General features: G+C 42.1%; 1 protein-coding gene across 3 annotated transcripts in view; it reads right to left on the minus strand.

The window, feature by feature from the left end:
* The window catches only part of ITGB6 (integrin subunit beta 6), a 239099-nt gene that overhangs the window by 136439 nt on the left and 75936 nt on the right, over nt 1-26724 (minus strand). For all 3 annotated transcript variants that reach the window (XM_029605586.1, XM_029605587.1, XM_029605585.1), the window contains 2 exons: nt 5247-5451; nt 3124-3370 (listed from right to left, as the gene is read on the minus strand). In XM_029605586.1, coding sequence (XP_029461446.1) covers nt 3124-3370; nt 5247-5451 — 452 coding nt within the window. The remainder of the gene's footprint in view (nt 1-3123; nt 3371-5246; nt 5452-26724) is intronic.

Raw genomic sequence — 26724 nt, forward strand, 5'->3', positions numbered from 1 at the left:
TTTCTAAACCGAGCTACACTAACTACCCTAACCACATCCTCTGGCAACGAATTCCAGAGCTTAATTGTGCATTGAGTGAAAAAGAGTTTTCTCCAATTTGTTTTAAATATGCTATTTGCTAACTTCATGGAGTGCTCTGTAGTCCTTGTATTATCCGAAAGAGTAAATAACCGATTCACATTAACTTGTTCAAGTCCTTTCATGATTTTGTAGTCCTCTATCATATCCCCCCTCAGCAATCTCTTCTCCAAACTGAACAGTCCTTATCTCTTCAGCCTTTCCTCATAGGGGAGCCTTTCCATGCCCTTTATCATTTTGATTGTCCTTCTCTATACTTTTTGCACTGCAATTATATCTTTTTGAGATGCAGTGACACAGTATTCAAGGTGCAGTCTCACCATGGAGCGATACAGAGGCATTATGACATTTTCCGTTTTATTTGCCATTTCCTTCCTAATAATTCCTAACATACTCTTTGCTTTTTTGTCTGCCACAGCACACTGAGCTGACGATTTCAATGTAATATGAACTATGATGCACAGATCTTTTTCTAGGGTGGTAACTCCTAATATGTAACCTAATATCATGTAACTAAAGCATGGGTTATTTTTCCCTATATGCATCAACTTGTACTTGTCCACATTATATTTTATCTGCCAATCTTCCAGTTTGACAAGGTCCTCCTCCAATTTATCACAATCCACTTGAGATTTAACTACTCTGCATAATTTTGTGTCAACTGCAATTTGATCACCTCACTTGTATTCCTTTCCAGATCATTTATAAATATATTAAAAACCAGCAGTCCAAGTACAGATCCCTAAAGCACTCCACTGTCTACCTTTTTCCACTGTGAAAACGGATCATTTAATCCTACTTTCTGTTTCCTGTCTTTTAAGCAGTTTGCAATCCACAAATAGACATTGCCTCCTATCCCATGATGTTTTAGTTTTCTTAGAAGCCTCTCATGAGGGAATTTGTCAAGTGCCTTCTGAAAATCCAAATATACCACATCTACCAGTTCACCTTTATCCACATGTTTATTCACGCTTCAAAAAAATGTAGCAGATTTGTGAGGCAAGACTTCCCTTGGGTAAATCCATGCTTTCTGTGTCTATCTATATGTTCTGTGATGTTATTCTGTATAATAGTTTCTATGATTTTTCCCAGCACTAAAGTCAGGCTCACTGGTCTATAGTTTCCCGGATCACCTCTGGAGCTCTTTTTAAAATTGGGATTACAGTGGCCACCTTCCAGTCTTCAGGTACAATGGATGATTTTAATGATAGGTTACAAATTACTTGTAATAGGTCTGAAATTCCATTTTTTAATTCTTTCAGAACCCAAGCATGTATATACCATCTGCCCATTGCTCATGAAACAATTTATAAATACAATTTAGTATTATTACATATATAGTCAATTTTTAATAGATGTCAATACATTCAAAATGTTCAATTTGTATAAATATCAAAATAAACAAAACAGAAGAAGTAAAAAGCAAAAACGTATGCCTCAGAATCTATAACTCTTAATTATGGAAAATGGTAAAAGGCTTCACATATAAGATGATAAGACACAGCATCAGACAAACAGTGCTATAAGTTCAGTAACCTGTCTCTTGCCATGCAAAGGTCTGCAGACAGTGTCAGAAACAGCATCATTAAATTAATCATCTGCTGGTCTAATATACCCTTAACTTATCTTCAAAAGACAAAATACTTAAAAACATAAGAAATTGCCATGTGGGTCAGACCAAGGGTCATCAAGCCCAGCATCCTGTTTCCAACAGAGGCCAAAACCAGGCCACAAGAACCTGGCAATTACCCAAACACCAAGAATATACCATGCTACTGATGCCAGTAATAGCAGAGGCTTTACGAGTTTGTCTCGGTCTCTGTAGGGCAAACCCAACACCATTAATCCAACTGCACTACCGCAAAGTTTCTGTTTGTACCTCCTACTGTGTATGTAAAGCTGCCCCCCCCCCAAACCTACCCCACCCCAACCCCATTCCGATTTAAAAGTGCCCCCTTTTACAGTGATATAAATAGCAGAGTGACATGGTGTTCCTCACAGAGTTTCTCTTTCTCTCTCTCTCTCTCTTTTACCCAAACGGCAGGCATTGATCAGTGCAGGTGCAATAAATGTATTGCTTCTTGCGGAAATTACCTATGCGATGTGGGAGCAGGGAAATTAGCCTAACCATGCCTCCTTTATATCCCAGGCACTATATTCATAGCATTTTGATACATCTAAGGTAAGTTAGCTGAATAAGGCTTAATATCACCACTTAATCCAGCAAAGTTAGCTGAACAAATAGATCCTCCTTGTTATGCACTTGTCCCACCCACTATTTAGCTAATAGCTGGATAAATAGTTATCTGTCTGCAGCAGCCACTGAATGTGGCTGGATATTCAGATGCCTTCACTTAGCCAGATAAGCTGAACTCAGCCGACTAAGTGTCAGTGAATAGCGACCTCCATTTATTTTTTTAAAGTAAATGGGGACATGGCCATAGATGAGTATGTATCTTTTCTGACACAAAAATGTGAAAATTTAAGAAAACTATTAAGGCAAAAGAAAAGGAGACTTTGGAGCAGGACTTGAAGAGGAACAGAATGACAAAACAGGCAAGATGGTACTTTGAATAATCCAGTAGATACTGGCACTTTCATTTTTTGAGGATTTATACTGCTCACCATTAAAAACAAATCTCTCAAAAAATGCATATTTTTGTTCCAACAATAATTGTTCCTAATAAGAATTTGATTCTGTACACCAATTTTTCACACATGCCAAAATGTCCATTATCTGGTATGCATACTGGGGAGTCTTGCTGCCTTAGCTACTCATTATTTGGGAACAATCACCCACTAGGTGTCTAGGCCATGAATACAATCCTTTGAACAATCAATGATAAAAATGAAGTAGGTGGGCGTCTCATACAATTTACATTTGAATATAGTTTTTGAATTAGCATATGGCATAGAAATATAAGCAACAAGTACAAATTTGAATGTATAGACACTATAGTATGAAATTCACCAGGCCTCATTCTGTGCATATATTATATTAAACCATAATTTAACTGGAAGACAGTCAGTACTTCAGGTACTTACCTACAAGGATTGTTAACTTCCCCTGGAACTGTTTTGATAAAAGGTGAAACTGGTTTTTCTACAAAAGAACCAAAACCCAGTCTAAAGTTACTTGTTAATTTAGACATTTCTTTGGAAAGAGTGGATCCTAATTCTTTAATCATGTTGAGGTCATCATCCATGGAAGCAGAGAGGTCCATGAGGTAATACAAATCCACAGGATAATCTTCAGTCTGGCGTACATTGACTTGTAGTGTCATTTCGTTACCTAGTGAAGTCAAAGCAAACCTAGTCAGCAAATTAGCACACCAGCCCACCCAAAAGGAATGCAATAGGCATTAAGGCAAGCCTAGTTTCCAAGACCCTTGCTAAAAATATGGAACTATAGAAAGGGTGAGATGGCAGGAAGCCCAGGGGTTCATCCTCATAAGCATCTTGTTCTTTCTTTCAGCCAATAGTGTTTTATCCATTGTCATCATTGTGACCACAATGCACTTAACTTCAGCCCTGAAATGGACTGCTCTTCACCCTTCATTGCAGCTGGACAAGAAGCTTGAATTTGCTTGCCATATTAACTCCTTATCTTTTTTTTTTTTTTTTTTTTTTAATGGATTGTGGGTGGGGTTATGGCAGTAGCTTCCTTCTGCTTCCGTTGGAGTCTTCCTCAAGTGAAGCTGATTTGGGGGTTCCTTTTTACCCACTTGTGTTTCCTTCCCCTTCCCACCATTTGCTCGCTCATTAAAGTAGCAGCCCTCTGACTGAAAGGGGTGGACCAGGGCCCCCTTCAGAATCTGGTACGGGTGCTCTTGAGCCAGTCAGGATGCAACGTTACTGTGCAATGGAGGGGGACTTACTTTCAGGGGTTGTAAGCCTTGCCTAAGCAGCATCCCCAACCCCATCCAACCAGGGTATCATGAGCCTGGTCTCCTGCATGGCAGCACTATAGGTCACCAGGCTGGTTCATGTTAACTCTTTATCGGATTACAAATAGCCCAGCAACAATTCTGTTCTTAGCAATTACTCAGAACAAAACTGAGATGTCTTCAGACAAAGATATGAACATCTGATGCGGTCATCTTTCAAAAAGGATTGCTTTTAGAAAAAAAAGAATTGTAAAATAAGATTAAAAAAATATATAGAAAGCAACTTTTTTTCTTAGGCCTGGCTCTCTGCCCTTCATATCTGAGATTTCAGCTAAATCAGAATCTGCCCCAACCCCGACTCGCTGCCAGTTCTGACATCCGTGTCTGAAGTGGAGGAACCATGGGGTTTCATTCATGGCCATCAAGAAAGCAATTTTCAAAGCCATTTACCTGGGTAAATAGCAATTTAGCCATCATATAATAAGCTGTCAAAAAACTGCACTCCTCTGGGCCGGCTTAAAGTAGATACGCCATACCCTCAGACATGTGGTCTTCCATAGCTCGTGATGCTGTGCTGCGAGGAGGGGTATCCAGAGGTGCCCTCCGGGCAGGGGGGGGGGGGCGCGGAAACAAAATCACTCATGCATGTCATTTTCACAAGTACGAAGGCGAAAAAACAAAGGGGACTACCTTACACAAGTACTTTCACAAGTACTCCTGCTGATTTACCCCTCAGTTGCCTGCACAAAAGAGCAGGTGTAAAGCAAGAGGCTGCTTTTAGCTTGCTTACTTTGCATTGAGTTTCAAAGGCAAACTACCTGCTATTTTTTCTCTTTGAAAATTTGCATATGGCATGTGCACTAAAAGCACCCTCATGCTTTAGGACTATGTGGGGCTATTTGAAAATTGCACCTAGAGAATTATCACTTTTAGAGACAGTAAATGTTATTCCTCAGTGCAAACCCCCCCCCCTCCCCCAACTTTTCAAGTTTTTTTTTTTTTTAATTTACATTGGTACATCAACTGTGAAGTTCCAGTTGGTCGCTCATGCTAGAATCCTTGGAAATATAGAACTGATTGACAAGACTCTCCCATTTTCATAAGAATTTCATTTGAAAAAGAATTGTTAACTACATCAACCCCCCTCTCCCTCTCTTTATATACATATATATATATATATACTAAAAATATAAATTCTGTTTTGGTCCAAGAGGCCAAATAAAATGAGATTAGCAGAGAGGAACTATATCACTCTGCTGGAACAGTAAGGAGAGAACTCACCTGCACGCAACTTCAGAACAAGCTTTTGTGGAGCAATGTGAGTGACATCGGAGCTATTACTCTGAGTGCCTTCACTAAGAGGATTATTGCTGTGAATCTCTATCTCTGAAGTTGGAAACTCAATAAAACTCAAATGACATCCTTTGGACAAAAGGATTTCTGGAGTATCACATCTTCCTCCAAATATGGATGAGTCAGTGTAATTCTAAAACAGCAAGTGAGAGAATTCAAGATTCCATTATTTATCCATTCAACAGGGGAGAATCTATTATTGATATATGAGCTACTTAAATGTATTCTGCAAATCTAGGTTACATTTCTGGAAGGAAATTGCTACATGTGGCTGGGGAGCATAATGAGAAAATAGCATCATTCACATTTCATTTGTTTAAATGTTACTTTATTTCCTTCCCTGCAGAAGGCAATGTCACCTAGTTTTTATCAGGTGAGGGGGTAGGTGAGCTGTTAAAATGTTAATAATAATAACCAATTTATATAAAGTCTTTCATTCAGGCAGGATCCCGATGCGTGTTATAATTTAACATCACAGACATGCATGCAGCCTGTGCTGGGGTGGATGATCTAGCAGCATGTCCCTGGCACCTGCTCTGCATAAGTTTCCAAAGGTGCGAGGAGAGAAGGAGTCATACTATTCATGTGATTACCCCGCTACAGTTGGATAACCTGAGCTCAGAGAGGCCTATTAAAGGTTAGACAGGCCCAGAATTAGAAGGAATTTGAACTTGAGTTCCAGGCATTCTCCTGAACTGTAGTTCAGTGCTGTGTAAGCCATAGATCACAGTTCCTCTACATTTGTAACTGCTGGAGTCATGCAATTAGGAGTTCCCCATCAAGGTCAAGTTGCACATTGAGCAGAATGTGTGTTAAATAAAAACCAATTTGTGCAAAGTAAAATGTAATTAAGAATTTAGTTTTCTCAATAGTACAGCATGACTTGATAATCTGTACCAAAAAATATTTTAGTTTTCAGTTCCTTCTATTTGATCCATTTAATAGACATTGAGGAATGAGAATATCAGTTTTTCTGTGCAGTACAGTAAGTGCTTGGAACAAATTATAAGACCAGTCGGTGGAAGAAAAGGGCTGGAGGTTGGAGGTTGAACTGGGACACTAGGGAGCTGACTCTCCCACATCCTCACCGTACATAGTGCAATATGCCTTAATAACTAACAGGCCGATACAGAAAAACGCGCCGGGAGAGCGGGCGCTTGCCCGCTCTCCTGGTGCGTGCACAGGCTACTCTCCTGGGCGTGCGATTCAGGAGGGTGGCCTATGCAAATTAGGGTCTGCAGTAAAAGGAGGTGCTAGGGACACTAGTGCATCGCTAGTGCCTCCTTTTTGACAGGAGCGGCGGCTGTCAGCGGGTTTGACAGCCAACGCTCAATTTTGCCGGCATCGGTTCTCAAACCTGCTGACAGTCACGGGTTCGGAAAATGGACGCTGGCATAATTGAGCATCCGTCTTCCGACCCGCTGCACTGTATCGGCCTGTATGAGAAGAACAATCTTAGGGGGCTATTTTCCAAAGCGATCGCACGTGAAAAGTCCCTTTTCGCGTGCAATCACTAAATGGGGGCGGCGTCAAGACCGGAACAGGAGGAGTCAGGGCGGCACTGGGGCAGTCTTTGCGAGGACATCGCGGACAGCAAAAAGGTAAGAACCCTTTTCGCTGCCTATTTCGTGCCCAATAGCGCCACCTTTTATGATGGCGCTATTGGGTGCGAAAGCCGGCAGCGATCACACCGCAGAGGTGCGATCGCTGCCAGCTTTCGCAGGCCAGCCCCTCATTAGCGCGCGATTCAGGGAGCCCTGCGACATAGGAAAATCTAGCCCTTTTTCCCATATCTCATTGGCTGGCAATTCTATTCTTGCACTTCCATCTGGCCTGTCCCCTGTTTCAGGCCCCAGGCTCTTTCATGTGTGGACTAATTATTGGGGAATAAAAATTCATTTCTAGTCAATGCTATTTTATTTTGTGAATGAATATCTGTATACCTTAACATCCATATGTAATTATGCAGGTAAAGTACAAACCTTTACCTTTAGCAAGGCTATTTTGTTTTCTTCATTTTACAATTGTAATCAGCGCAAAAGAAGGGATATAAGCTAATTGAGCAAATCCCACAGTACACCTTGTCATATAAAGTCTTTCATTCAGGCAGGATCCCGATGCGTGTTATAACTTAACAAGTCACAGACATGCATGCAGCCTGTGCTGGGGTGGATGATCTAGCAGCATGTTCCTGGCACCCGCTCTGCACTTTTGATGCATATCCAGCATATCCAGCATAGCTCCCTGCTTCAACGGCAGGGGAGAAGAAAAACAACCAATAAGGGCTGTATAACATAGTCTGAGTAAAACAAATAAGCATGGGTGTAGCTTGCTTATTGCGGCGGTTACTACCCCTACTACCCCTAACTTATCAAGCTTGATATTTCACTTGGATGCAGCTCCATCACTGCTTTCTACATTAATGGTGGGGGTGGAAGGGAAATAGAACCAAGAGCTAAGAGAAACAGATAAGTATGAGAGAAAAAAATGTGTGAAGCTTGCTGGGTAGACTGGATGGGCCATTTGGTCTTCTTCTGCCGTCATTTCTATGTTTCTATGTTTCTATGTTTCCAAAGGTGCGAGGAGAGAAGGAGTCATAATATTCATGTGATTACCCCATTACAGTTGATAACCTGAGCTCAGAGAGGCCTATTAAAGGTTACACAGGCCCAGATGTAGAAGGAATTAAGTACCTATCAAGTATTAATAGGTAGATTACAGCGAACATGTGCTTTTGTAACTAGGGGGGGAATTTTCAAAGAACAAAAAGTATGTTAGTATATTTTACCAGACGTCTTTCCAATAATTTTCAAAGCAAAAGTAAGGGCACAGTTTCACTTTGAAAATTAGCCATCAGTATGTGCACACACTCGGTCACACAAAGTTGCACTTGTTAGTGCTAAATCAAAAGTGTGCATGGAAATCCAAACTCCATCCCCTGGAATGCCTGTTTTTTGTGCACATTAAAGTATGCACGAACCTGCTTTATTGTGCTCTTTTCATGTGCAAAGACGGCTACATTTCTTACAAGCCACTTATATGCATAAAACACTGTTTTATGTGCTTTAAATAGTTTTGAGCAGGCACGGACGTGGGCCTAGCGCGGACGGGACGTGCAACAATTTCAGTATCTAATCAAACATTTAGAAGGGTATTCGAGGAACAACATAGCCCCAACCTGCAATAACCTAGGTCTCAAGAGCAAAAATTGCTGTCTACTTATTTGAGTTACATGTAAGACATCTGGAAAAATTCTAATCCTGCAATTATAAAATAATTCATGAAACAGCCATGCGGGTGCACACGTACGCACGAATGCCAGCTTGCGCCAAAGGATTCAGCCATTTTATCACATATGCACGTATATGCATGCATGGCATACAACAGGCTGTGCAAGCATACTTGTGTACACAATTTTATATGGATGTGTGCATATGTCTGTAAATACCGCGTCTACTGCGTAAGTAGGGGATTTTAGTAGATACGTGTGCCAGTGCAATCACCAGTTTCCGCAGTTCGTTCCTAGTTTGCCCAGGTATAGGTCTCTCTTTTATCCTGTTAGTCCCTACCCTTAAAACCCCACTGACTATCCTAGTTTTGCTCGTTTTAGGACTTACACGTCATCCATAGCAGAAGTAAAGTTATAGAAACATAGAAACATAGAAACATAGAAATGACGGCAGAAGAAGACCAAACGGCCCATCCAGTCTGCCCAGCAAGCTTCACACATTTTTTCTCTCATACTTATCTGTTTCTTTTAGCTCTTGGTTCTATTTCCCTTCCTCCCCCACCATTAATGTAGAGAGCAGTGATGGAGCTGCATCCAAGTGAAATATCAAGCTTGATTAGTTAGGGGGTAGTAGGGGTAGTAACCGCCGCAACAAGCAAGCTACACCCATGCCCATTTGTTTTAATCCAGACTATGTTATACAGCCCTTATTGGTTGTTTTTCTTCTCCCCTGCCGTTGAAGCAGAGAGCTATGCTGGATATGCATCTAAAGTGAAGTATCAGGCACATTTGGTTTGGGGTAGTAACCGCCGTAACAGCCAGCTACTCCCCGCTTTGTGAGTGTGAATCCTTTTTTCTTCTCCCCTGCCGTTGAAGCTATGCTGGGTATGCGTGAAGTATCAGTTTTTCTTCTCCCCTGCCGTTGGAGCGGAGAGCTATGCTGGATGTGCATCGAAAGTGAAGTATCAGGCACATTTGGTTTGGGGTAGTAACCGCCGTAACAAGCCAGCTACTCCCGGCTTTGTGAGTGCAAATCCTTTTGTGAGTGCAAATCCTTTTTTCCACATTTCCTCTTGCTGTTGAAGCTTAGAGTGATGTTGGAGTCACAGTAACCATGTGTATGTTTATTGAATAAGGGTATTGTGTCCAGGCAGTAGCCAACATTCTGGCGAGTCACCCACTCTTCATTGGCGGCCTCTTGACTTTATGGATCCACAGTGTTTATCCCACGCACCTTTGAAGTCCTTCACAGTTCTGGTCTTCACCACTTCCTCCGGAAGGGCATTCCAGGCATCCACCACCCTCTCCGTGAAGAAATACTTCCTGACATTGGTTCTGAATCTTCCTCCCTGGAGCTTCAAATCGTGACCCCTGGTTCTGCTGATTTTTTTCTTATGGTAAAGGTTTGTCGTTGCCTTTGGATCATTAAAACCTTTCAAGTATCTGAAAGTCTGTATCATATCTCCTCTGCTCCTCCTTTCCTCCAGGGTGTACATATTTAGATTCTTCAATCTCTCCTCGTACGTCATCCGATGAAGATCCTCCACCTTCCTGGTCGCCCTTCTCTGTACCGCTTCCATCTTGTCTTTGTCTTTTTGTAGATACGGTCTCCAGAACTGAACACAGTACTCCAGGTGAGGCCTCACCAAGGACCTGTACAAGGGAATAATCACTTCCCTTTTCTTACTTGATATTCCTCTCTCTATGCAGCCCAGCATTCTTCTGGCTTTTGCTATCGCCTTGTCGCATTGTTTCGCAGACTTCATATCATTAGACACTATCACCCCCAAGGTCCCTCTCCTGCTCTGTGCACATCAGCCTTTCCCCCCCCATCGAATACAGTTCATTCGGATTTCCACTCCCCATATGCATGACTTTGCACTTCTTGGCATTGAATCTCAGCTGCCATATCTTCGACCACTCTTCCAGTTCCTTAGATCCCGTCTCATTCTCTCCACTCCTTCCGGCGTGTCCACTCTGTTGCAGATCTTAGTGTCATCCGCAAAAAGACAAACCTTACCTTCTATCCCGTCCGCAATGTCGCTCACAAAGATATTGAACAGGACCGGTCCCAACACCGATCCTTGCGGTACACCACTTAAAACCGCTCTCTCTTCAGAGAAGGTTCCATTTACCATCACACATTGTCTTCTGTCCGTCAACCAATTTGCAATCCAGGTCACCACCTCGGCACTCACTCCCAAGCTTCTCGTTTTATTGACCAGTCTCCTGTGCGGAACCGTATCAAAAGCTTTGCTGAAATCCAAGTATATGATATCGAGTGCTCTTCCTCGATCCAATTCCTTGGTTACCCAGTCAAAAAAGTCAATCAGATTTGTTTGACAGGATCTTCCCCTGGTGAATCCATGTTGCCTCTGGTCCATCAATTCTCCAGACTGTAGATAGTTCACTATTCTCTCTTTCATGCAGTGACTCCATTACTTTTCCCACCACCGAAGTGAGGCTAACCGGTCTGTAGTTGCCAGCCTCCTCCCTGTTCCCACTCTTGTGAAGCGGGACCACCACCGCTCTTCTCCAATCACTCGGCACCACTCCCGTTTCAAGGGATCTATTGAACAGGTCACACAGCGGACCCGCCAGAACATCTCTGAGCTCCCTCAATATCCTTGGATGAATCCCATCAGGCCCCATGGCTTTGTCCACTTTCAGGTTCTTTAGCTCTTCCCACACATTTTCTACTGTAAAAGGATTTTCATCTATTCCATTTCCTTCCAGTTTCTTGTTGTGTAGAGATGGTCCTTCTCCAGGGTCTTCTTTAGTGAACACAGAGCTGAAGTATTCGTTTAATATTTCTGCCATTTCTTCGTCTCTCTCCACACATTGATCATTATCACCTTTCAATTTCACTATACCACTTTGGACCTTTCTCTTTTCGCTGATGTATCTGAAAAATGTTTTGTCACCATTTTTTATCTCCTTGGCAATCCTCTCTTCCGCTTGACTTTTTGCCCCGGTGTGTGCTTTTTCACGTAGTATTTATGAGCTGGTTTCATTCATAAATCCTGGAATGCCCACATCCCGCCCCTTTTTTGGAAAAAAACTTTTGTACGCGTTCTGGTAGATACGCGCATATGCAGGTACCTTTTAAAATCCACTTGGCATGCACCGGCCCAAATTCTGCACATATCTCCCAGCTTTGGCGTACTCCCGGCTGCCTCACAGGAACCTCTCTGATATCGGGTTTACTCTCTATTGCTAGTGGGATGTTCTTTGTTTCATTTTAGGTTTTTGAATCCGCGAGCGTTGTCATTACGTCGTCGCGATGCAGCATTTCCAAAGAACATCCCACTGGCGTGCTCCCGTCTGCCTCACAGGAACCTCTCTGATATTGGGTTTACTCTTATTGCTAGTGGGATGTTCTTTGTTTCATTTTAGGTTTTTGAATCCGCGAGCGTTGTCATTACGTTGTCGTGGTGCGGCATTTCCCAAAGAACATCCCACTAGCAACGGAGAGTAAACCCGATATCAGAAAGGTTCCTGAGGCAGCCGGGACGTGAAACGTGATCACGTCGAAATGTACTCTGTTATCAGCTAAAGGAAAGTATCCTAAGTTTACTTCTATTTAAGCAAAATGATAAGAGGAATTTAATACTCGCTTGGAAAAAGAATATTGCATATTTTTACATAAACAGAAAAACTTTTGAAAACAAAATATAAAAAAGAATTTGTTACTGGTGGTGGAAAGACCAATGATTAAAGATGATCCCACAAGCGGTTTAAACAAGGAGCAGATAAGCCCAAAAAACCGTGGGATGGTATGAAGGTCTATAAACAACCACATCTGTTATATGAATGATGGGGTCTTGCGTTGAAAAATGTAAATTTTGAAAAATTCAATAATATGGTTGGATATCACCAGAAACCATTAAAAATGCATTTATTTGCTCAGATTTTGGCTCTGTGTTACGGATTTGATTGTGAATCCCTTAGTAGATAACAGTCTTTCCTTAGGTTGTGGTGAACACACTAGAGTGGAGGCTGAGTAGACAGTGGAGAGCAATTCCCAAGAACAATCCAGAGTCAGAGCAAGCAGCAGGCAAAAAGAGAATCAGGTCCAATCCGGGTCGGGTTTTGGCGGCAGGCGGGCAATCCAAAGGTACAGTCCAGAGTCAGGAACAGCAAAGCAGAAAAACAAGCGAGAGCACCACCTCAAGCAAGCCTGTAGCCGAGGCATTGCTGTGCTGAGCTAAGGGCTTTAAATCTAAAAAGTTCCTGCGCAAACGCAGGGACTTCCAGGAGGGCTGCTGACGTGTCTCGGTGCCGGACCGTGCTGCCACCGGAAAACGCCGCTGGACAGCGATACCAGAGGGAGCCCCTGCTTCCCCAGATATCAGGATTTAAGGGGCAACTGTCATTAATTTTGCATATCTGCTCCCCTCAAGGCAAGTGTTTCTATCCTTGTACTGTCTGTTGTTTTTTATTTTCATGTTATAAGAACATAAGAACATGCCATACAGGGTCAGACCAAGGGTCCATCAAGCCCAGCATCCTGTTTCCCACAGAGGCCAAACCAGGCCACAAGAACCTGGCAAGTACCCAAACACTAAGGGGCGGATTTTCAGAGCCCTGCTCGCCTAAATCCGCCCAAAACGGGCGGATTTAGGCGAGCAGGGCCCTGCGCGCCGGGAAGCCTATTTTACATAGGCCTACCGGCGCGCGCAGAGCCCCGGGACTCGCGTAAGTCCCGGGGTTCTCCGAGGGGGGCGTGTCGGGGGCAGGCCCGGTCGTCGCGGCGTTTCGGGGTCGTGTCGGCAGCGTTTTGGGGGCGGGTACGGGGGCGTGGCTACGGCCCGGGGCGGTCCGGGGGCGCGTATCTACTAAAATCCAGCGTACTTTTGTTTGCGCCTGGAGCGCAAACAAAAGTAAGCTATTCGCGCTCCTTTTAAAATCCACCCCTAAGTCTATTCCATGTTACCATTGCTAGTAATAGCATTGGTTATTATCTAAGTCAACTTAATTAATAGCAGGTAATGGACTTCTCCTCCAAGAATTTATCCAATCCTTTTTTAAACACAGCTATACTAACTGCACTAACCACATCTTCTGGCAACAAATTCCAGTTTAATTGTGCGTTGAGGGAAAAAGAACTTTCTCCGATTAGTTTTAAATGTGCCCCATGCTAACTTCATGGAGTGCCCCCTAGTCTTTCTATTATCCAAAATAGTAAAAAAAGATTCACATCTACCCGTTCTAGACCTCTCATGATTTTAAACACCTCTATCATATCCCCCCCTCAGCCGTCTCTTCTCCAAGCTGAAAAGTCCTAACCTCTTTAGTCTTTCCTCATAGGGGAGCTGTTCCATTCCATTTATCATTTTGGTCGCCCTTCTCTGTACCTTCTCCATCGCAATTATATCTTTTTTGAGATGCGGCGACCAGAATTGTACACAGTATTCAAGGTGCGGTCTCACCATGGAGCGATACAGAGGCATTATGACATTTTCCGTTTTATTCACCATTCCCTTTCTAAAAATTCCCAACATTCTGTTTCCTTTTTTGACTGCTGCAGCACACTGAGCTGATGATTTCATTGTGTTATCCACTATGACACCTAGATCTCTTTCTTGGGTAGTAGCAACTAATATGGAACCTAACATTGTGTAACTATATCATGGGTTATTTTTCCCTATATACATCACCTTGCACTTGTCCACATTAAATTTCATCTGCCATTTTGATGCCCAATTTTCCAGCCTCACAAGGTCTTCCTGCAATTTATCACAATCTGCTTGTGATTTAATTACTCTGAACAATTTTGTATCATCTGCAAATTTGATTACCTCATTTGTCGTATTTCTTTCCAGATCATTTATAAATATATTGAAAAGTAAGGGTCCCAATACAGATCTCTGAGGCACTCCACTGCCCACTCCCTTCCACTAAGAAAATTGTCCATTTAATCCTACTCTCTGTTTCCTGTCTTTTAGCCAGTTTGTAATCCACAAAAGGACATCGCCACCTATCCCATGACTTTTTATTTTTCCTAGAAGCCTCTCATGAGGAACTTTGTCAAATGCCTTCTGAAAATCCAAGTACACTACATCTACAGGTTCACCTTTATCCACATGTTTATTAACTCCTTCAAAAAAGTGAAGCAGATTTGTGAGGCAAGACTTGCCTTGGGTAAAGCCATGCTGACTTTGTTCCATTAAACCATGTCTTTCTATATGTTCTGTGATTTTGATGTTTAGAATACTTTCCATTATTTTTCCTGGCACTGAAGTCAGGCTAACCGGTCTGTAGTTTCCCGTATCGCCCCTGGAGTCCTTTTTAAATATGGGGGTTATATTAGCTATCCTCCAGTCTTCAGGTACAATGGATGATTTTAATGACAGGTTACAAATTTTTACAAATAAGTCTGAAATTTCATTTTTTTAGCTCCTTCAGAACTCTGGGGTGTATACCATCCGGTCCAGGTGATTTACTACTCTTAAGTTTGTCAATCAGGTCTACCAATCTGCTCAGAACAGACTCTGTATGTAGCAGAATATAAATCTTTAAAAATAAATAATTAGATAAATAAATATTATCTAATGGAATAGGAGAAACCTTACCTTGATCCTCCCTTTGCAAGGCTCCCTTAGAGGATAGCAAATAGAAAGCCTTTGCTATGGGGGTAATGATTTAGGTGGAATCTTGAAAATCTCCAATAGATATTTTGTAAACAATTCACTTTTCCTATCTTAGGAAAATGTATTAATTGCAAATTCGTTGCTTTAGAAATATTCTCCAGACTTTACAGCTTCCAATGTATAAAATGTCTTTAATAGGAACAGACTCATTAGTTTGGACCTTACCAACTTTCTGTTCCAATAAGTCAAATTTCTTGTTGTTTTCCTCAAGAGATTTCTCATAAAAAAAACAAACAATCTCTCATCCATGGATTGATACTTGGTAAGAATTCCCTAGTCCCTCTATTGCCATCCAAAAAGCTTCCAGGGTAAAATTAGTGCCTGTCATCCCTGCCATTCCTCCAGCTTTATCAAGCTCTCTCACCTGCAACTGCATTCCCAAGTCCCCAGGTAAAGAAAGCATGCAGACTCCCACCTGAAATTGTGTTGGCTCCTCTACTGTGGTGACATCATTACTTGGCAACCACTTATGAGACTAACCAGGACCCTCGATATTGGACCTGTCGGCTTCCTCCAAATCTCCGGGCTTAAGACATCAAGGACCACAGAGGATGGCAAGGAACCTTCATCCATCACTCCTCTGGGTGGCCCATCCTTGGAGGTTATTGGCTGACCAGCACCGTATTGAACAATGCACTATTGCAGAATTTAGCAAGAATTTAGGAGAAAAAAGAAAAGGAAAGGGAGGGCAAGACCAACAATGCAGCATAGATTGCCACCATCTGCCATCTTGCTCCGCCCCTAAGCTGGAAAGTTTCAAGTGCGGGGTTTTTTCTTGTTTCTGCAAACTTCTAAGTAAACAAGGCCCTCTAATATTTTCCTGCGAAGATTCTTACTTTAGGGTTTTATATGATTGTTGATTTATCTTTTATAATTCACCGTTTCTATCTGAGGAGTGAGATGGGACTTTTCACTGGTTGTAATTCAGTGCTATTTTTGTTCTTATTGACTAGCGAGTCCCCCCCCCCCCCCCCACACATACACTCATCCACCCTATTTCCTATTTTTTTATGTACATTTATGTACATTTTTCTTAGTGAAGGGGTCAGACTCTTTCTGTTACATTCTCATTTAGAAAAGATGATTCTTGTGCTCAAATCTGGTGGTTAAAAAAAAACCCATTTCATAGTGGACAGGAACGTTTTAAACAGTGTTAGCTTATTTATAGTTTTTATTGAAACAGAAATAAAAGTAGAAGAAATGATGGGCATGGTATACTATAATACTCTAAGGCAGCAGGCTTTAAAGAGACCTTCTGGAGACTTTATTGTTCCCCAGAAGGTTGACCAAAATGATAAAGGGGATGGAACAGCTCCCCTGTGAGGAAAGCCTGAAAAGGTTAGGGCTGTTCAGCTGGGAGAAGAGACGGCTGAGAGGGGATATGATAGAGGTCTTTAAAATCCTGAGAGGTCTAGAACGGGTAAATGTGAATCAGTTATTTACTCTTTCAGATAATAGAAGGACAAGGGGGCACTCCATGAAGTTAGCATGTGGCACATTTAAAACTAATAGGATACAATTCTTTTTCACTCAACGCACAATTAACTCTGGAATTTGTTGCCAGGGAATGTGGTTAGTGCAGTCAGTGTAGCTGAGTTTAAAAAGGTTTGGATAGAGGACCGGACTGTTTCCTCAGCCCAGCCCCGGAACAACACTTACCTCAGGAAGCTCTGGAGGAGGAGCCTACGAGCTATAAAAACTGCTCGGGAGCGGCGCAGCGGTGAGGACCGGACTGTTTCCTCAGCCCAGCCCCGGAACAACGCTTACCACAGGAAGCTCTGGAGGAGGAGCCTACGAGCTATAAAAACTGCTCGGGAGCAGCGCACCACCGCCGCTGGCGCGCGGCTTTGTCCGGCTTAGTCCGGACTAGACGGACTGACGAGGAATTCTTGTCCGGCCATCTCACTGAGACCCGTGAGTAGAAATTTTGCACAAATTGAAACTTCTCTCTCTGACTGTTCCTGATACCTAAAATAAATTGCTTTTTATTAATGCCTGCAAAAAGGAAAGGCAAGGTTAGGGTCTTCCCTTCTGAGACCCTGCCCCCGCTAATGCAGTTAGAAATTGAGCGTTTCATGACACAGCTGAAAAATCAGGGTGCCAGTGAATCTGTTGGGAGCTCACTGGAAGGAGAACAGGCAGCTCCCTTAGAAGAGGCTTCCCTAAGTCCTGACCTACGCTCGCCTCCAGTGCAACGAGGAGCAGAAGGAGCAACAGCTGTGCCACCTAAAGATGTGGGATGTGACGCAGCGAAAGAAGGGGTAGCTTCCATCTCAGAAGTTGAAAACAGGGGAGTAAAAAAGAGGGTAATACAAAAGGACTTTCCTCCAGATGATGGGGGAATAGTACTTTCCTCAAGTTTACATCAAGATTCCCCTCCCCCCCCACATGGTTTTCCAGAAGAACATCAGTCCGCATCATTAAGATCGGAGACAGCTACATTACGAGATATTTGGGATATAGTAAACAGTTTGAATGTGACTGTGAACAGTCTTGAAAAGAAAATTGATTCAGTTTCTTTAAATTTTCAAGGACAGTTTCAATCCTTACAGCAACAAACGACAGAAGTTACAAATAGAGTTCAGGAAACTGAGGAAAAGATTAAATCTATTCAAATATTGAGCACAGCCATGATTAAAGATCAATTATCATGTTCCAAAAGATTAGAATTATTAGAAAATAATGCACGACATCTGAATGTTAGGTTTCTTAATTTTCCTAAAGTTGCAGGAGAAATACCATTTGTTACCTTAAAGAGATTTTTATCAGAGGTACTAGGTTTTTCTGAAGGTTTGTTATCTATAAATACTTCTTTCTTTGTAAAAAAAAAAGTACCCCTCAAGTTGCTGTTTCGGTACCAGCAAATCTTACTACCTTTCTTGAAAATTCAACTTTGGAAATATTAGAAAGAAACACATTAATAGTTTCTTTTATTACAACATTAGATATCAGCAAACTTATGAAAAGCTATTTTCAGAAATATCCTATATCATATTATGGTCAAAATGTGAAACTTTTTCCTGACTTAGCTCCTGTTACTCCTAATAAAAGGCGAGAATTTTTGGCAGTAAGGCAAAGAGTAACCTCATTGGGCTACTCCTTCTATTGAGATACCCTTGTCAGTGTATCTTAAAAAGAGGAAGTGAGTCCTTTAGTTTTTCCTTAATAGACCAATTGCATCAGTTCATAGAATCACGAGAACCTGTGACTTCATCACCAATACCTCAAAAAATGGGTAAAGGTAAAGGTAAATTAATAGAAAACAGCAATGTCAATGTGCTTGTTACATATTAAGAGCTCTTTTTTTCCTTTATAGACTCTCCTGATTTTTCTTTCCTCACTTAATCTCAGTGTGTTTATTATTTCTTTTATTATTGCTTTACAAATATAAAAATTGTTTATCAATATGAGATGCATTTCAATTAATATTATATTTTTAATTTGAAATGCATGTTTACAATTTCAATGCAATATATTGAATGTAATTCAAATTCTTGTTTGTAAAATAGAAATTACAGATAAATAAATAATTTAAAAAAAAAACAGGTTTGGATAAGTTCTTGGAGGAGAAGTCTATTTCCTGCTATTAATCAAGTTGACTTAGAAAATAGCCTCTGCTATTACTGGCATTAGTAGCATGGGATCTACTTAGTTTTTGGGTTCTTGCCAGGTACTTGTAGCATGGTTTGGCCACAGTTGGAAACAGGATGCTGGGCTTGATGGACCCTTGGTCTGACCCAGTATGGCAATTTCTTATATTCTTCTTATGTTTTTATGTTCTTAGCTCTCTGCACTGATAATGGAGATGACTCAGCTCAAGGTAGAAGTGGCCAGAATTAAAGGGATCATCACTATGTCTATTATATCTGCCCCCATTCTCACATAGGATCTGAAAAATAAGGAGTAGATGGATTACATTGGCCTCACAAAAAGTTAAAGCTGTGAGTCAAAGACATGTCTCAAGATATTGCCACACAACTCCTTCACAGCATTAGCAATAAATGAAAGTCCCACAGAGGCAGCTGATTTAGGGACAGAGTTGAAGATGGAACCAAAGGTGGACTGCTGAAGGATTGCAGAAAAAGGAAATTCTTTTTGGTGGAGGACTCTGTCATTAGAGGAAAAGAATTTAGGGACAGGATTGACAGGAGATAAGAACATCAAATGCCTACTGGAATTTTCAGCTAGCGAGAATACTATGAACATTCTTAGTATTGCTGGAGTAGAGAGAAAGGAAGGATACTGATGTCATAGTCTACTTGGGGACAAATGACCTGGCTACTGGCTAGGAACCACGTCGAGGTAGTATTAGAGGAGTTTAAGAAATTATGGGAGGATTTTAGGAAACTGTCAAGCTCAGTTATATTTTCTGAATGGCAAGGAGAAGACAGGCTATGGTACACTAGTATAGGAACTGTAAGACTGATATAAAGCCTTTTTGGGCAATTCTTGCTTCCTACTAGCAGACAGCCTCAATGGGCCTCTTGGACTATCTGTTTTGTCCTCTCAGTTCTATGGCCCATACTTCCTGTGGACAGCCATTTTGTTCCTGTTTGGACCCAGTTATATTCCAGGCTCACAGTCTGTACTTTGCCAGAGCTTAATCTTATGTTTTGTCCTATGTTTCTTGTTCATGTTTACTCCTAGATTGCTTTGTGTATCCTATGATCCTGTTTGGTCCTAGTTTGCTTCATGTATTCAGTCCTCCTGCAGTAATTCTAAACTGTTTCCGTGGGTACCTTCATGTCTCCTGGTTTTCCTGCAGTGGTCCTGTCCTGCTTCTTTGAGTACCTTCATGTTTCCAGGGTTGGTTTCTGCATTGCCTTAATATGTGCCTTATGTTTCCTGTTGTTCTTGTCTAAGTCCTGCCAGCCACCAACACCTCAGGACTCAAACCAAGGTGAAGGTGGCTATCTCTCCTCTAGTTAGAACCTGCCATTCTCACCTTATCTATTCGCCGCCCACTTTTGGCTTTGGGGGTCATACCTTTGACTGACTATGCTGTCACAACTAAGAAGTGAAAATTAGAACCATTGAAGAGTGACAAAGAAAAATTAGAAATACTGAGCAATGTTTTAAAAAGGGATTGAAAAAGGACCATTGATATTTTATAGAAGAATAAATATCATTTCATTTACAGAAGAGAGAATTTGCATGGAGCTGGGAAAGCTAAAATTGGAAAAAGCAACAGGGCTTAGGTCATAGGATATTAAAGGAGCTTAGATAGATTTTGATAGCTCCGTGGACATTTATATTCAATCACAGTTTAGAGACAGAAATTGTTCCAAGAGACTGGAGAAGGATAGATGTTGTCCCGCATCATAAAAGTGAAGAGTTTGGTAGCTACTGGCCAGTTATTCTGACTTTAGTGATAGGTAGATAAATGGAGTCACCACTACATTATTATTGTTATATTTACAGTGTGTGGTGTCAGTATCTTACTGCTTTGTGTTGTGATACATATGTACTGGAAGATTGTTGTGTTTTAAATGGAATGTTTGTGTTTGTGGTGAGTAAAATATGTGTGTAATAGACTATATGAGAAATATGTAATTATTATTATTATTATTATTATTTATATTCCACTTTTTGTGTATAATTGTGCTGTCTAGTGCGATTAGTACATAGTGTGGATGAATTCCATTTGTTAATAACATTGCAAAGTTCATAGAACTATATCATCGAACTATATGTATCTTTTGATGTCTATATAGTCCCATGGATGTATTCTGTGAGTTTGACTAGATGTTAGCTGGATAGATAAAAATGGGTTTGTATCCAAGTAGAAAGCATGTGGAGGGCAAATTGGAGTGTTTGCAGTGAGAGAGAATGAATGAAAAAGAAATAATGACACGATGAAATGAAATGTAGCTATACAATAGTCTAAGAAAAACAGACAGGGTAGGCCCAAGCAATTTTGACAAAGTAAGTTGCAAACTCTGCTGGTAAAAGTAGCACTGATATTTTAGAAAGTAGATCTTGCATGGAAAAGTTTAGTCAGTCTTTAAAATTAAAATAATACTGTTTGTTTGTTTTTTGAGGGGGTTGGGGGGGAAATAGGGGTAAACTTGCTGATAGAGTAAGTGAAGAAGTTTTGTTTGAGCTAGCTTTCCTATTTTTCCTAAAGTATAAAAAAGTATAAGAGCTACATGGTTGCAGCAGTATTTTGTCTCAAAGTTACTCTTGCCTTAGGTATGAATAAATGAATTTGGATCTGAAGGCTTCTAGAAGTAATTGATAGGTGACTGTGCATGTGGGTGAACTGCTCTGTGTAGGCTGGTCTGTGGGCGGAGTGGAGGGAATTAATGCAGTATAACGCCCCTGATGGGGCACACAATATGTGAGAGGTATCTGATGTCTGTTTAGCAGCTGACCATCAGTCTCTCGGTATGATTCACAATAAATTTGGTTGGACAAATGGTATAGTGGACCAGGCAAGGAGGCAAGGGCAATTCTGACCAAGCTGGAAAAGGAAACTCAACCACATCTGCTTTCCCTCTCTGACCCCCCTCTGATTGTTCCCCTCTTTCACTCAGTTCTGATACCAGCCACAACTCACATCTTGGGATAAAACAGGGTCTCACACTCCAAGGTATCATCAAGAAACAGAACATTTATTTCTGGGGTTTCCAGCAGACTGAGTGTACAAAACAACAAGGGATACACTGGGCAACAAATTTTCACAAAAGTCATGTTACGGAAATGAAATGAGTCAATTCTTATAAATTTCCATGTGCTAAACACGAATGTTCTCCGCACATTGCCCCCAACATCTAAGGCTTCTGATTTTTCTTGATTGATGCATAACCCAGCAAATTTGCCATAGAGGGCCTGGATCTAAAGTAAAGTGGCTAAAGATACCTAAAAATTAAAATGTCATCTGCAAAAGCTTCAATTTTAAATTCGTGTGGACCTGGTGAATATCCTTGGATCGTCGGTGTTTGGGCAATTTTCCGTAGTAGGGGGTCTATGGCGAGTATGTATAGCAGCAGAGAGAGAGGACAACCTTGACAGACTCCTCATCCTGTATGTACCATCGAGGATTTGCACCCATTAGCTACAATGTGTGATTTAGAGGCAGTGTATAGCAAAGAGATATAAGTTAGTATATTACCTTCCAATTCGTAACATTTCAAAACCGAGAATAAATAGGACCAGGACACTCTATCGAAATCTTTTTTGGAATCAAATCCTATAGCCAGGGCTGGCGTCCTGTGAGATATTGAGGAGGATATGGCTAAAAGCAATTTAATGATGTGGGAACATGCTGGCCTGTTTTTTACAAATCCCACTTGGTGTTCAGAAATAAGGGAGGGAAGAAGAATACTCAATCTTTGTGCTAGTACTTTAGCTAGTATTTTTAGATCACAATTAAGAAGGGAGATGGTCGATAGGACACAGGGTAATGAGGGTCTTTACCTGGTTTGGGAAGGACTGTAATATAGGCTGTGTTGAAATGAGGGGGAAGAGTATTTCTGTTAACAGCCACTCTGAACAGAGCCATCAATGGTTGCACAAATTGTGGTTTTAGCATTTTATAGAAGTCAAAGGAAAAGCCATCAGGCCCTAGGGTCTTACCAGATTGACTAGTAGAGATAGCGTTAAAGACTTTGATAGGCAATATTGGGCGATTGAGGAAGGCAAGCTGTGACACTGAGAGAGTAGGAAGATTCAATTGGGCAAAGAAGTCTGCCTCTTCTTTGGCACCGCCAGGGACGTCATCAGTGTATAGGGTTTCATAGAATTTCGTATATCTCCTTGGTGACAGTGGGACCATGAACTATTTTCATGGAGGGTATAAAGGTTCTCCCTCTGTGAGTGCATACTAAATTAGCAAGGTGCTTACCTGCTTTGTTTCCAAAGCGAAAAAAATTGTGTTTTGCTACCTGTAAAGAGTTTTGGGCTCGCTGTTGTAATAAGTAATTAAGGTCATGTTGTATAGCAAAATATGCCGTGTGTAAGTGTGGTGAGGGTTGGGATATGAGCTCTTTCTTAGCTTTTTCCAGCTGGGTCTCTAGGTTCAAAATGACATGATTAATGTGGCGTCTGCGTGTTGACACAAAAGGCAATAACCTCCCCTCTCATAACTGCTTTGCCAGTTTCCCAGTAAATTTAGGTATTCTCAACATGTGGGCGATTATGGAGAGCAAATTCCTCCCAGCATTTTTGAAGATAACTTTTAAATTCAGGATCTGCTCGTAGAAAACCTGGAAACTTCCAGCATTGCTCGCATGGTTCTTTTACTGAAAATTGCAGGTCCACCCAAATAATGGCATGGTCCAAGATCACTTGTGGCCCCACTTTTGTCTCAGTCAAGGCATTAAACCCTTCTCGGGGTACCAATATTTAATCTATTCTGGATAGTGAGGTATGGGCCCGAGAAATATGTGTATAATCTTTCTCAGTTGGGTGTAGTATGCGCCAAGAGTCTATGAGGTCAAATTCCATACAAAGGAAAGGTACTCCCTTCCCATCCCAACTGGAGCTGTGTTGGCCCAGGGGAGATTTATGTAACTATTAGGGATGTGAATCGTTTTTTGACGATTTAAAAAATTGTCCGATATATTTTATATCGTCAAAAATCGTTAGAGTGCGTGATACAATACAAATTCCCCCGATTTATCGTTAAAAACCGTTAATCGGGTACGGGAGTTATTTGGGGGGAGGGCGGGAAAACCGGCACACCAAAACAACCCCTAAACCCACCCTGACCCTTTAAAACGAATCACTTACCCTCCCGAACCCCCCCAAAATGTTTTCAATTACCTGGTGGTCCAGCGGGGGGAGTCCCGGCGCAATCTCCCACTCACGGGCCATCGGCGCCATTTTGGTTGCCACTAATAAAAATGGTGCTGATGGCCCGATAAAAAAAAAAAAACCCACCCGACCCTTTAAAACTTACCCCTTAGCCTCCCCCACCCTCCTGACCCCCCCAAAACCTTTTAAAATTACCTGGTGGTCCAGTGGGGGCATGGGGAGCGATCTCCCGCTCTCGGGCTATTGGCTGCCACTAATAAAAATGGCGCTGATGGCCCTTTGCCCTTACCATGTGACAGGGAATCCGTGCCATTGGCCGGCCCCTGTCACATGCAGGCATCCAGTGTGGATGGCCGGCGCGGGCATGCGTAACTAATTGAGATAAAACATAGGTAAAAAATGTGTGTGAGTACGCATTTGGTGCATATAACGAACAGATCGTAACCTCTCTACCATTAAACATTCCCATTCCCATTACAAATCGGCCATCGGTGTCCTGGTGGACAGTCATGAGCTGAAAAGAAGCAGATTTATGCACCAAAATCGCAACTCCTGCCTTCTTTCCCTTAGCGGGAATGTAATAGCAGGAACTCACCCAATTTCTTTTCAATTTTTGGCTCTATAATGCTGATAGGTGAGTCTCTTGTAGACAGGCAATTGTGGGCTTACATTTGCTAATTGTTGTAAAACCTTGTATCTTTTGACAGGTGATCCCAACCCATTTATATTCCAGGATATTAAACAGTGGAATCATCCATTATACTCTGCATGTGTAGAGTTTAGAAATGGACCACCGACAATAAAGGCAATCTTATATCCAATCCCTAGTGCATCAATTCTGCTCAGTGACCGTCCATGACATGCTAGGTGAGGGGGATTTGCCGTCTCCTCCATTTCATCTGTACCTCTATTTGTTGGGTTGGCAAGGTCTTCTCTGAGTGCTCTCCTTGCAGATCCTATCCTACTTCTAATCAGCTTTGCATGATATACCCTATATGGTTTATCCATAGACTGAGAGGCCCCCCTCCCCATCCATCCCTCCCCCCTCTCCTCCCCTATTTCCCCCTCCACCCCTCCCCCAGCCCCCCTTCCCCAATCCCCCTTCCCCCCTCCCCTCCTTCCTTCTCCTTCCCCATCCACCCTTCCTCCCCCTCCCCCCTCCCGTCATCTTCCCCTTAAGCATAATAGAAAGTAAAAATCTTAAGGCTCCAAAAATGGGGTCCGAGATCATGTTCGCTTCTCCTTAAATGGGTGTATGTAAAATCCAAAACCGGGAATAAAAAAAGAAACCACATCACATAGCACCCCTGGGGTAGTCAAAAACCATAGCGGGGACAGATGTTATGATGTTCGACTCGTGGATAGGGGAACCTTCTGCTCCAATGTGGATCTTAAGTTGTTCCAAGCCCATGGCTGGAGTTCTCATTTTCCTTGCGGCTCCAGCAATGTCTGCCGCTGAGGTATCTCATATACAACAATAATTGGTGCAGCCAGGTATCACACGTCTGATGCCCCAAAGAGTTTACTTCACTCAAAAAGAGCCAGAAAGGGGCATATGGCCTCCAGTATCCACTGCACATGGTCTGGCAGGGCCTTGCTGTCCACATAAGATCCCTAGAGTGTAATGGTTGTGGAGTCTCAAAATTTGGGCGGGGTCCCCCGATATTCCTGTGTGCATGTCTGAGAAGAAAACAAAAAACTTACAGCGCTCTTCGGTACTCCCAGTACCAGATGAATGTCTTTATGCGTTAAGCCACCAGTCTCTTGACCAATCATCCGATATTGATGTCCATAAACTTCTGCGCTTCTTCCACTGTCTCAAAAAGTTGAATTTTATTATTATGCCAGATTTTGAGATGTGCAGGAAATTGTAAAGAAACCTTACTTGTTTCGCAAAGAGAGCAGAGCAAACTGGGGAGAACTTTTGTCGCGATGAGGAGACTTGTGCTGAGTAGTCCTGAAATATCTGGATTTTCATAGAATTGTAGGTGAGGTCATTTGTTTTGCGATAGGCTTGCAATATGGCCTGCTTGTGTGCAAAGTTTAATACTTTGGCAATGACCAGCCGTGGTCTCGTATCACCTTCCCTCCGTTGACGTAATCGGAGAGCTTGCTCGATACGAAATGAGGCCTGGAGCTCGGTTAGGTGGAGAGATTCCGGCAGCCATGTTCCTAGAAATGCTCCCAAATTTCTCTCCGCCAATGTTTCGGGTAAGCCCAGGAGCTGGATATTGGATCTGTGTGCTCGATTCTCGAGGTCTTTTATTTTTTAATTTTGAGCTGTGATCGTCTTCTACAAAGCCAAAAGCTTAGTGATTGTGGCAAGGCCATCATCCTCTAGGATCGCCACTCTGCCCTCGATTTGTTCAAATCGTGGATTAAGTTCATTAAGGGCTGAGCGGACTTCCGAGAGCTGGGCTGATATCGACACTAGTTTTAGATCCAGTACCTCCATTATTATGGTTTTGAGGTTCTCTGGCATATTTGTTGAAACCTCCCTTGTGCCCTGCATCTCGGGAGTAGCCGCCATTTAGGGTCTACCGTTTTCGATTTTTCTCTCTTTTCTTTGCCAGTACGAATCGGCATTCCAGAGGGCGATTGCTGCATATACATGGTAATCAACATAAACTCTGTAATCGCCCAGCTTTTTTCCTAATTCAGAGAGATTCCGGTTCCATAATTGTTGGAAAATGGAGCGCGGCACCCGGAGCCCTGCTTAAGCATGTCTGCTCGCGCTCACCACATCACGTGGTCTCCCTATTCCTTT

Source organism: Rhinatrema bivittatum, chromosome 6, assembly GCF_901001135.1.
Source record: "Rhinatrema bivittatum chromosome 6, aRhiBiv1.1, whole genome shotgun sequence".
NCBI lineage: Eukaryota > Metazoa > Chordata > Amphibia > Gymnophiona > Rhinatrematidae > Rhinatrema > Rhinatrema bivittatum.